General features: G+C 39.4%; 1 protein-coding gene across 9 annotated transcripts in view; it reads right to left on the bottom strand.

Annotated features, from left to right (window-relative positions):
- The window catches only part of CIT (citron rho-interacting serine/threonine kinase), a 73335-nt gene that overhangs the window by 40406 nt on the left and 20282 nt on the right, over positions 1–12647 (bottom strand). For 5 of the 9 annotated variants that reach the window (XM_062631201.1, XM_062631208.1, XM_062631204.1 and 2 more), the window contains exons 11-16: positions 8109–8214; positions 7093–7236; positions 5656–5775; positions 1932–2102; positions 1662–1721; positions 869–922 (exon numbers count right to left, since the gene is read on the bottom strand). In XM_062631201.1, coding sequence (XP_062487185.1) covers positions 869–922; positions 1662–1721; positions 1932–2102; positions 5656–5775; positions 7093–7236; positions 8109–8214 — 655 coding nt within the window. The remainder of the gene's footprint in view (positions 1–868; positions 923–1661; positions 1722–1931; positions 2103–5655; positions 5776–7092; positions 7237–8108; positions 8215–12647) is intronic. The other 4 variants (XM_062631209.1, XM_062631207.1, XM_062631206.1 and 1 more) reach the window with 1 other exon arrangement.

Raw genomic sequence — 12647 nt, forward strand, 5'->3', positions numbered from 1 at the left:
TGTCTCTTTATACATAAAGTAAAGTCTATCCCCAAATTCAGTGGAAGTTCTTGGGAAGAACTCACCAAAAACTCCTACTAGAACATGAGGAGAATAACCTGTTCGCTTTAGACTGAATTAATGAAAGGAGGAAAGGAGAAGGAGATTAAAATATGGCTGTTTTGAAATATTAGGACTGTTTCTACATAGTTTTGGCCTCAGATTCATATTCTAGATCACTAAACCTTGAAAAAGCCCTCTCTCTCCAGGTGCCAAGTTTGAAAAGTTTAGTCAATTATTACAATTACTATTTCTTTTCTGCTGAAACATCCCAAGAAGAGAAGTTCCCCTACTGTTCTTACAGTGCCACCTTAAGTGACAGACTGACTACAACTGCAAGCATCAGATAGTGTGTACTTCCTTCAGCTTACACTGATAAGGGATTTTAATCCTGCTGGGAATCCTTACCGTTCACCATTTTTACCGTGAATAACTGAATGGAAGGTGATTTTGCAATTAAAACAGTATACTGGGAGACTAAACCAAGTCCAACACATATTTTACTAGTGAGCTAAAAACATGTGAACCCTCTTTTCAGGAGCCAGGGACCAGTCTTTGCATACAGCATACCCAAACTGGCCTTTTAAACTAGAATTTGTCTACACTACTCTAGTTCTGACTCAGCTTCATGTTGACATGTCTCAAGAGCCAAAAGTATACTGAAAACACCAATGATTTCAGATACCAGTTCCCACCCCCTTTTCCTTAACATCCCCCATGCTATGACTAATTCTATTTTTGAGGATAAAACAAAGTGGATCCCTCCTCTGCATTAAGGTTTCACTGGAAAATCTTGTGGAAAAATGCACTTTCACCACCCAGACATTACCTTTGTCAGCTTTTCCTGTAGCTCCTGGATTTTGGCCTGCTGCTCTGTGTTGATCTACAGTTCAGTAAAAAGATGGAAGGAAAGAGTGTTATAAATCCAAAAAGGAAAACATGCTGTCTACTTAAGATACCATATTTATTTTAAGTCACTTCCCAAAAATGTTTGTTTCTCCCTATAAATTCCAGTACACCGAAATGCTACTTGTCAAAGCTATTCCCATTTTACTAACTTCTGGCTGATTCTGTATTTGGGTCACCAAGTAGCTTGTTCAGTGTGAGAACACTCAGAAATCTTTTTATTTTTCATTTGTATTCTTTATTTATAAAGAAAACCCCTGTGTATCAGTAACCTAACTGCAAACTCAGACTGAACACAATTCATTAAGAACAGGATACACAGACACAGCTTTACATCAAGTCAGAGCAGTGATCACACCAAGAAGATTAAAACAGAATAAAATGAGAAAAGGGAAGGGAAGGGAAGGGAAGGGAAGGGAAGGGAAGGGAAGGGAAGGGAAGGGAAGGGAAGGGAAGGGAAAGGGAAAGGGAAGGGAAGGGAAGGGAAGGGAAGGGAAGGGAAGGGAAGGGAAGGGAAGGGAAGGGAAGGGAAGGGAAGGGAAGGGAAGGGAAGGGAAGGGAAGGGAAGGGAAGGGAAGGGAAGGGGAAAAAAAAAGAGAAAGAAAAATGAGGACTGTGAGACTGTGCATGGCACTGACTAACCAAAGACACTCTTGGTTTCTATGCATAATATGAAAGACTCAGGAAGCAAATTCCAAGACACTGAAGTAACATACCTTCTCCAACTTGGAATACAACTCTCCCGCTTCATTTTTCCCTTGATCTTTAACCTGTAACTTAAGTATAAAACATATCATAGTCTCAGGAAAGGCTGTAGTACGTTGGCCTTCTATCCAGTCATCACCCCATGTGATTTAAACACAAGCAGTTACACAACGTATAAATGACATTATTTCAAGGCTACAACTGAATGACATTTTGTATTAGTTGTAGAAGCCACTTGATCTTTGGAGGGGACACACACACCCCCGTGAAGCCTAAACTACCTTTTGCAGTTTGTTGTGACATTCTGTAGCTTTACGTTTGAATTCTTCAGCTGCCAGTCGGGACTCCCTCAACTCCGATTCATAAAGATCACTACGCCTGCGAGCTGAAATAAGGTCCTCTTCTAATTGATTCATCATCAACCTCATTTCTTCTACTTGAGCTTGATATTCCTGCATTTGTTGTGGAAGGGAAGGAAAAGGTATTAGATTTTAGAGGCAATAAGGAAATACTTGAGGCAGCAAATCCCAGAATACTGACTGCAGGCAAGAGGCACATTTAAGAATATGTGGAAGAAAAGTAAAGTACAAATAAAACAATAAGAGCTAAATATAACAACATATCCATTGTATTGTGGTTTGAGTTGGGCCATTTTTAAGTCATTACCCCATAATGTCAAAACACTGACTTTTTGAGAGTGGCTGCACTGCAGAAGCACATGCATACATCTATATACAAATGATAAAAATTACTTACATTTCTAATTTCTGAAACAGAAATGTGCCTTTGAGTTGAGGTCTCTACTAAATGATCAGATGCTCCCTCAAGATATATTTTCTCAGGCTGATAACATGACAATTGCCACAGATCTGCAAAGCTTGGGTAAAAGGGAAGGAGAAGCAGAGGGGTAGCACACTGTGGCTTCTATCCTTCAGCTGTTTTCTCTTGATAGAGTTAAAAAGGATCACATCGCTCTGGCAGACAATCTAAAATCAAATAGTAACTCAGAAAAACTGTTCAAAACTCACATTGCCCATAGAAGATATTTGCTTATACAGGCAAAAATGATGGTTCCCCATTCAGGACACTACAAAAGAGGGCATCTGGAAGGGGATGGTGGGAGCAGAAAAGAACAACTGAATCAATTGTCTCAATGAGACTTGGCACTCAAACTGAGACAAGCTCATGAGATGGCTTCCCATATCTTCAGTGGAAAAATAGATTTTAATTATGCTTATTTAGCATTTACTAAGTCCTGTAAGAACATGTTGTATAAAATTACTCTAAATCAAAAACCCCACCAAAAAAAAACCAAATGAACAAACAAAAAAGAAGTGTTTTTTAGGAGGGAACAAGTATAAAACATGCACATCAAGAGCTAGGAAAAAAAATTATGAAGGAATGACAGTGGGGGAGTCTATTCTTCTTTCCATTTTAATATCTTACAATATGTCTGACTACCTCCATATTCAAAAGAGTAACTGTCTCATGACAAAATCAGGTTTGTCATCACTCCTTCCAGACAGCCAGCTGTCTTTAGTTAGACAACTGATTGCCTCAACACTGACCCTGGTGTCAGCTGGGATTCTTTAGCAACATGGAGAGCTTATGTAGAGATTTAACAGATTGCTTTACTAGGGAGAGCATGGCAGAATAGCTCTTTGGTTGATAATCCCCAGATTGGTTCTCCAGTTTGTAAGGCAGACAGGGGACCTACCCTTTCCAGTTAGTCTCTCTTCGGTTGATAGCATTTTCTTGCCAGAAAGAATTAGAGCCTTTTTATAACAAGTGAGCATAGATAAACTCAAATATTCATTTCATGCAAATACGTTTGTGAATGAAAAAGGCAGTGTTTGAAGGAATACATGTTCTGCCCAGAAATCATAATTTGTCAAGACTTCCTAAAATACATGTCTTTTATGTCAGCAAACACTTGACCAAAGAATTATAGGTATGACTACAGTTGCCACTGTAATGAGTGAAAATGAGTGTTTGGGAAGGGAGGAGAATTGAGAGGGAGAAAAGAAGGAAGAAGAGGAGATATTTAGTAATATTTCAGGGGGTTTTGTTTCTACACATTTGCAAGACTATCTTTGAATAAATCCCATGCTCAGGTCAGAGGAACGGGCAACATCACTCAAGGTGACAGAAAAATACCTCTTGCATATGCATTGAGCATAGTTCAAAATCTATCAGGATGAATTTAAGTGCATATTAATGGACAGGCAAAGCTCAGGGCATACACCTGAAGCAAATCGCATCAGGGTAGCTACATACAGATGGGTAGGCCTTTCGAAAAAGATAGAGATTCTGGTTTGTTGCAAGTTCATCCATTCATATAGGTCTTCATCAAGTAACTACCGGATAAAAGGTTTAGTTAAAAATAAATCAAACCTGAACCAAACAGAAAATGAACACACACCCCCAAACAAAACAGACAAACAAAAAACCACAAAAAAAGCCCACAAACCACAAAAAAAGCCCACAAACCCACCACGTTTTTCTATTCAAGTACCTGGGGTTAAGTTGAACCTACAGTCTTGCCCTACAAATACCAAATGCCTCATTATTGGGTTTTGAAGATTGGTGTGCTGTTAATTTTACTCATTCTCTCCCAAGCTTTATGTTTTTAACAGTAATACTCTAATGGACTCTTCCATCTCACCTTCCAGTTCCCTTTGACTTCAGAAAAATGATTTAAGTCTTTCATGGTTAAGATCCACCTCCTGGTATGAGTCAGCAAAAACATATCTGCCTATTTTGTTGCGGTATTCTTGCACGTGAGTTTCAGGTGGCTCAGAAGACCACCCCAGGTATGAAAATGCAGATTCATTCATTGACCTAAACAGCATTTTCAGCTCATTGTAAATCTTCACAAGCCAAATTAAGAAATTCTGGGCCAGAATATTTGATTGAAAACTACTTGCATTATTTTCCCTCTGTTCCATGTGTCTGCACTGCTTAAGAATCTATTGATATTTATCTTCACCAAAAACGCTTCACATTTCAATATTTAAAGTAACTTCACTACCAAAGCACCAGAACACAGAGTAATGAGCTTTAGATACCTCGTATTACATAAAACAACCATTCAGGAGAATGCTGTAGAAGTCTATGGAGGCCTACTACATCCAGAGAGTTGTTTTTTTCATTTCATTACTTTTTACATAAGAGCTGCTCATGTCTGGAGAATTATTGCCAGGGTTTCTAGCTTTTCTTGTCTCAAACACTATGAAATTAGTCAGTTAATGTTTGTAAAGTGCTTTGAAGATGAAAAACAACAGATAATTGCAAAGAACGGTTTGAATGCCATAGCAAATTTCAATTTCTTTTTCTCAATACAATATGTTGCTAGTAATTCATAAAACTGAATGGGTTCTGTCTTATAGACAGGATTTTACATCCTAAAATGTCCTCATTTGTCACCATATTTTCATTTAATTGCAACATTGTTTTTTTCTTATGAACAATTGCCTACATTAGTGAATTTTCAACATTCTTCTGGTGGTAAAAACTTATGAACATCTACTTTGCAAATAGATTAAATTAGGCACCACACATTTTGAAAGGCTATTACAGCATTTTGAATGGCCATCTAAGGAAGAAGAACAAAAAAACACACAAAATTAAGGATTGCCCAGCTCTCCCCAAGGTGAAGATTCAGTAACTTGTAAAATTTGTATAGCTTGAACATTTAAAATGGATAGGTCATTTTCAATGCAGCATATTACTAAAGCATGGCAGCCTTCTCCTCAGCTGGTTTTATAGACAAAGTACTTTCAGGATGAGAAAAACTTGAAGTTTGGAGTTTCTGCTTACTTGCAATAGGCACAAAAGCGTGTATTTTGTTCCTCCTCATTTTGTTTAAGAAACCATGTGAAAACACACAGACTGGGAATCATCACAGCCTACCAACATAAAACGTAATCCTGGCAACAGAGCTACAATATGCCAAGAATGCCTATCTGTAGATAGCCACCCTGCTCCCCGCAGAAGCAGGTATACCTGTTCCTTGATCTCTTGCAGTTTTCGGCTTTGCTCTCTGATATCATGAAGTAGCTGCAGTGCCTTATCATCTTCCTGAGACACTTCCATCCGTGCCTGCTCCAGGCTTCGCTTTAAGCTCTGCAGAAAGCAAAATGTTCAATACATAGCCTTTGTTTTTTTCAGATGGCTGTAGAATAAAGATCTTTAGCTATACAAATGCCTCCTTGACTGCAGGGAGACACCAAAAAAAAAAAAAAATCAAGGCCACAGTGATGGAACCCTAAAGAAATCCATGGCCAGTGCTACTTCTGCAGCCCATTTACTACAAATGCTGCTTACTACACTTCAATCTTAGTTCAAATCTCTACTTCCTCACATCAGGTTTAGAGACAAAAAAAAACAAAACAAACAAAAACCAAAAGGCATCCATTCTTGACAACATTTATCTACATTTTATCTAGCACTATTAATTCACAACCTAGATACAGTCCTTCAACTTCATGTTACTACCATTTTCCTTGTTGCTAAGTGAATTAAATCCTTTAACCATTGTTAAAATTCCATCAAGAACAGAAGAGCTGCTTCTGTAACTCACCACATTTACTACCTGTGTATTTTTGACAGAGCAGTGGTCCTTCTATCAGCTGTGTGTTACTCTTCAACAGAAAGATACAAACTGAATTCTATTTCTTTACCTAGTAGCATTTGGAAGATCACTCAGTCCCTTTTAAGATCTGCTTCCCAAGAAATCAACCCATCAGAAACGCTTTTCAGTTCTCAGAAACAAGAGTATTACCTGGACTTTTGTTCTTTGTACAAGAGAGGAAACAGAATGTTATATCCAACCCAAAACACATTGACTATTAACTAGAATGAAAATATCCTCACTGGAATCTTGCCAGGACAAGTAGGCAGACATTCCAACTCCCATGAAAAATGCCAAATGATCTTTGAGGACATGGTTTTACAGCCTCATTTTTATATTCATCCCGAACAATAGCACCTGTCCTAGCATCAGCCCTGACATTGTGCTCAGAAACTGCATCAGTCTGAACTCAGAATACCACAGACAGAGGCAACACCACTAATCCTCTTATTTGTCCTTGATTTCTGGCACTGATTAGGCCCCATCCTCTTCTGGCTAAGAAACCTGCAAGAATTCAAACCCAAGCATGTTCTAGCACAGCCAGTTAGACAAACATCACAAACAGTTTCAGCAAGACCAGGACAGTAGTTATTCCTCTATGTTCTAAGCACATGACCACGAAGCAAAGTTTGAATACAAGTATCAAACAAGCTTCTGCAAACAAATTCAGGGCTCCATGTTCAACAGATATCCTCTCACATATCATTTGCTCTCCATCAAGTACCCCACTGAAACCATGAGGGATGAGAAAGGCAAAGACCACCAGATTTCAGGCCTTCAGAGCTGAAAGGACTGGTGTAAGGGCTCACACTGCATTCTGTGATATAGGTGGCCAGGTCCTGCTCCAGGAGGGATCGCTGGGTCTCAGAGGCTTTCAGTTCCACCTCCTTTTGGCTAAGTACAGCCTCCACCTCTGACACTCTCCGGTGCAACCGCGTCATTTCCTGCTCCATCTGCAATAAATATCAAGAGGTTACAAAGGGGGCTTCAAAAGCTTTGTTAGCTGCTACTTTCAGAGCTCTGTTTGTAAGGAATTTGTCTCCAAGAGACTGCTAGCTATGCTTCTCCAAATGGCGTTTAAATTCCAATACCATTGTCTCTGCTCCAGGAATGCACAGTTCTTCTTAAGGACAAGTAGTAAGTCTAAGTCACCCCATTCATTCAAGCTGCTTGTTCATATTCAGTCGTTCTTCGAACCCCAGTTAGCAAAGAAGACACAATCATTTTTCACCTGACTTGCAGAGATGGGTCACTTTAACCTTATCCCAAATCCATGCTGGACCAGAAGATGGTTTCCCCCCATCTCCTTGTCAGGAGTAAATGGTCAAATCCAGAACAGAGCAGGGAGAAATGCAAACAAACTCTCATAAAAGTCTCTTACAAGCAGTAAGTTTTAAAAGACTCCACTGGGTTCCCTTTATTGGAGTACAGCAACTGTTATAAGATGTTCACCATAACCAGTGACGTGACAAACAGTTATGTAAGTAGAAGCTGATGAGTTAGGAAGAGAACCTCAGAACAGTACTGCTGTAATTGTGTGTATGACGAAGAGGCACGGCCTGCAGGAAGAAGCAGTCGTCTGTGTCACGCTGAGAAAAGGACTGTTTAAAATCCAGAGCCACTTCTCGTTAAGATAAAAGTATCTAGAGCAACAGCATGGCCTAAATTCATTTCCCTTTGTACTGGACAGGAAGCCACCTCACTGAAGGAAAAGCACTTTGCCCACCACGAGTCTGGATGATCAGCAGCATCTGACAGATCCCTGGACATACAGTGGTTGCAGATTCCTGGAGCAATGGAGATGGCCAATCGCATAAATAAATACCTTGTAACACTTGTCCTGGACGTCTTGGAGTTCTTTGCTCTTGAGAAGAAGTTTGTTTTCCATGGAGCTGACCTTGGCTGGAGAATCCACACTTGAAAAAACAGATCTAAAAGAGCAAAGCCAAACAGCACGTGAATACAGGTAAAAGCTACAGAAACCTGCATTTATGCAGCCTTGGTAAAGCCATTGGGTACTTTCTTATACCAGGATAAAAGAAAGGTGCAGCAATCACAGTCTAACAGCCATCAATACAGATCAAACATACCATAAAACCTGACAACAGTATTTCGTATAATCACAGAATGACTTGGGTTAGAAAGGACCTTAAGATCATCTAGTTTCAACCCCCCTGTCACGGGCAGGGGCATCTTCCACTAGACCATGTCGCTCAAGGCTGTGTCCAACCTGGCCTTGAACACTGCCAGGGATGGAGCATTTACCACGTTTTTGGGCAACCTGTGCAGTGCAGTGTCTCACCACTCTCACAGTAATGAACTTCTTCCTTATATCTAACCTGAACTTCCCCTGTTTATTAGATAATCCATGTGTACTTCTAGTTACAACATAAATATTTCCTAGCAGTGACTTTTACATCAAAGTGCAAAACAATAGATCACAGCAACAATTTTGCATAACTTGCAGAGATTTATAAGTGTAACAAAAACAAAGCATAAAGTCAATGTAACCATTTGGAAAGATATCAAATTTACAGAGAATTGCTTTCGACTTTGTACTTTATTTTTAAACGAGTTTTAAAATCATCATCAAAGTACAAAAGACCTAAAAAACTTTAACTTGTCATAATCTGCACCACAGGAAGAATTTAATATCCTTAGTTACCTTCTGGGAATCAAAATTGAAACTTTACAAACCCAATTCATGCAATCCCTACGAACCCAATCAATACCAATATGATTAGTCACACTGCAGAATATCAGAGTTCCACTTACAAGTAATTTTTTTCCAAGAGACACAACTGTACTGTTCAAAACAATCTGACTCCAGAAACCTGGGGGAAATATTTACATGTTCTTAGGCTTTCTAATTGAGACTCAACAGTTAAGAAGTTTACCATTACTGTTAGCCTAAATTCACTCTAGGAAAGGATAGGCAGCCACTCAGCTTTTTGGAGCATACTTTTAGTGCTTTGCAGTCTTAAATCTGTAATTTGCAACCAAAAAAATTAAGTACACACATCAAAACATAATTAAAAAAATATATATCACATTCTCCGTCGCATAAAATGATTCAAATGAGAAACTTAAGCAGTTAATGATGTGATGGAACCAGTGTTAACTGATAGATGAAAATGCAGAAGTAGAATGAAGGTGCTAATAAAAGATCATACAGTCTGCCCACACATTGCTTTCTGCTTCTCCTGGCCACAGTTTGGTATGCAGCCAGTTATCCCCATGGAGAGAAATGAGCTTTGAGCAGCTCTCTGCATATAGCCATACACCCACACACAGCAGCACAGTCTCTCTTAACACTAAGGAAAAGTTTGATTCCATCACCACCATTTTCTGAGAAAAATCTACTCTTTAATTCAAAGGGAGAAGCAGGGTAGTCACAAAAGAGAAAGACACCTGGGGTTTTATGAAAATGCTGCAGCAACCTAGCTATATCAAAGTAGATCTTCAGTACTGACACTTTAGGCAGTCATTAGGAAACACTGGTTTGATATTAGCAAACAAACCTAGCAAAACCCACCAATTCTGCCTTAAAAGGTCAAATCTTAATATTCCTTCAGACATCTGAGACGGAAAAACTTAGAAGAAAGAATCCTACACGTCAACTAGACAGGTATGATTAGGACTTAATAAAAAACAAACCATAGAATTCCAGCCTGGTTTGGACTGGAAGGGACCTTAAAGCTCATCCAGTTCCAACCCCCTGCCACGGGCAGGGACACCTTCCACTAGACTAGGTTGCTCAAAGTCCCGTCCAACCTGGCCTTGAAAATGCGAATACTTTTGTAAAGCATTCCTTTAGTCCTGGTCCAATCAATCTGATCCATCAAATTATCATATTTTAAAATCAATTTATAAAGCGTGTCTATACTCCTACAGAGAAAAGGCAGCCATCTGAGAAAGATGCATATTAAATCCTATAACAGCTGGGTGTACAAACAAGGCTAAAAATGAAGAGTTGAGAAAAAGCAGTCTAAAAATACAAATTAAAGCTCACATTAACTAAAAAAGACACTAAGGAATCTGCTTTAAAATGTTAATCAAATATATGTAAATAGCTGCAATGTACTGAGACGAGTCTGAAAATCTTCTTATAATTAAAATTTAGCTTCACAGGGCTGAACTGCCCCGGCTAAAACTACATTTTTGGCTTTTTTACTTAAAGTTTCAACATTAGCCATCACCATTTTACTGTTATTCTTTTACAAATCTGAGGCATTACCTAAACAAAGTACAGCTAGTCCTCACAGACCTGCTTTTATTTGCTGTCTCTATTTCCCCTCCCTAAAGGAGCTAATTTTATTTCTTATTTTTGCTTATTTACTTTATTTGCTATTAAGAGTCAGAGCCTAATGGTATTCCAGGCACCATTTTCCATTTCAAACATTTCTCTTAGCAAGACAACTTAAAGCATCCATAAGCACTGCACCACGGGAAGTAACAGGAGAGACTCGGGCAAGAAGCTCTCTCTGCAGAGACCCAGTTGTTCAGCCCAGAGCAATGGGATGTAACAGAGCACGGGAGACTCGCAGTGACCCAACTTAGTTTCATGAGCCGACTGTAGAGGGAGCTGCTCCTCATGGTTGGCGTCAGTTTTGGAAGGAAAGAACGCTGCAAACTAGAACTCCAATCTTCTTCCTCATCCCTAGCCAAAGGGAGGAAGGAATTCCTTAAAAATACGTGTCCTGGTGACATGGCAATTTTCCTGCCATGGAAAAAGCACATCTTATCCCCGAGTGAAGCTGATTTCAGTTAGCACTGGACACACAGTTTTTAAGAAATGTCCTTTTGCAGCAATTCTTTCCTGCGTACAAATTATATTAGAACAACTTCAAGAACATCCATACAACCTTCAGAGTATCAGAAAGGGGGCAGACAGAGGAAATCAAGAGAAATGGAATACTGACTAATCTAATAAGCCTTGTCATGGTGATACAAGCTCTCAACACAGCATGACAAGGTGGAAAATACCCACATTGCTGGGGCACTTATGTTCTTCCTCAGTCAGGAATCATCTCGGAAATTAAACACATGCAATCCAACATCAAAAGCCACGATGCAAAGCTATCATTCGGGTTGGTAACCCCTCAGAATATTTCATTTAATTAACTGCTACATCTGGATCAATTCTTAGCACAACAGAGCAGTTTCTGCTGTTTCCTCTCAAGTGTGAAGAAAAGATTAACAAAAGGTAACCGGCATACATCAACAAGAAAATTGCAATAAAAGACTGAAAAGCCCCAAAGTCTATAGTCCCAAGTGCTGATAGCACTACCTGTGCCAATTTAGTTTCAAAAGATGCACTGCCTGCACAGCTAAAACCAACCAAGCTGACAGGTGCCCATCTAGTGATTGCACAGCCAGATCTCTACCAGCAGAACTATCAGAAATGGTGCTAGTTCAGTAAAAGCTCCACCAGTCTGTGGCTGAGATGAAGATGAAGAAAGTGGAAGTACAGCAAAAGCTCTAAGATGATTCTGATGTATCAAACTCACACCCCTCTCTTGTGCATCATACCTTCCTTTGTCCTTTTATGCCACTCTCACAAACCCCCAACTCACCTGTGCTTCTTCCTTCTCACAACGCTTGACACCATCTGTCCTAATCCTGGCCCCCCACACAACATGCCTATAATCTCATCCCCCAGCCCTCATGCTCTATTCTTTTTAGCATTATACTCATCTGTACCTTCCACCCCCTCGTAAATGCTTGCTCAGGCCTAAAAAAAAACCCAACGAAAACCAAACAGTGATAGCATCAATCTGTGAATAGAGCTAGCTGAAGCAAGGTATATTTTTGATATGCTCACCCTGTGCTTCCTCTTTAATCTATCTTTGGTGAAAGAGTTTACCAGAACCAGACAAACTGTTGGAAGAAATCAGCAGTCCTTCTTTTTGGAAGAAAGGCCCATTTTAAACCCTAGAACTTTGCAGAAAAGGTTTGGACCATCTACCATAGCCTCACAGACCACAGTTCAAGAATTACTAGGATTACATTTATCATATTCTGATAGATTATTTCCAAAACTAAAGCTCTATATCAACAACTGAGGTTAGGTACTAGCCCCACTGTCAGCCTTGCCTGTGAATCTATCTCTAGGTTTGGTTTAGCAAGCATTTTGTATTAATCTAAGGTTTGCATCATAAGTAGTCAGACCACTTTAGCTCCCTGCTCCAGTCAGAGGCAGGCAAAAATTGACATCATAAACGATTTTTTATGTTGGTATTTATTTTTAACTAGGCATTTTGGTGTGTTTTATTAGGTATTGATTTTTATGAGGTATCCTAGTTTAGTTTATTAGGTATTTACTTTTATTAGATGTTTTGGTATGGATTGGCTGGATTTCATT

Source organism: Pezoporus occidentalis, unplaced genomic scaffold (assembly GCF_034315485.1).
Source record: "Pezoporus occidentalis ecotype Australia unplaced genomic scaffold, CSIRO_AGI_Poc_V1 ctg37, whole genome shotgun sequence".
Lineage (NCBI taxonomy): Eukaryota > Metazoa > Chordata > Aves > Psittaciformes > Psittacidae > Pezoporus > Pezoporus occidentalis.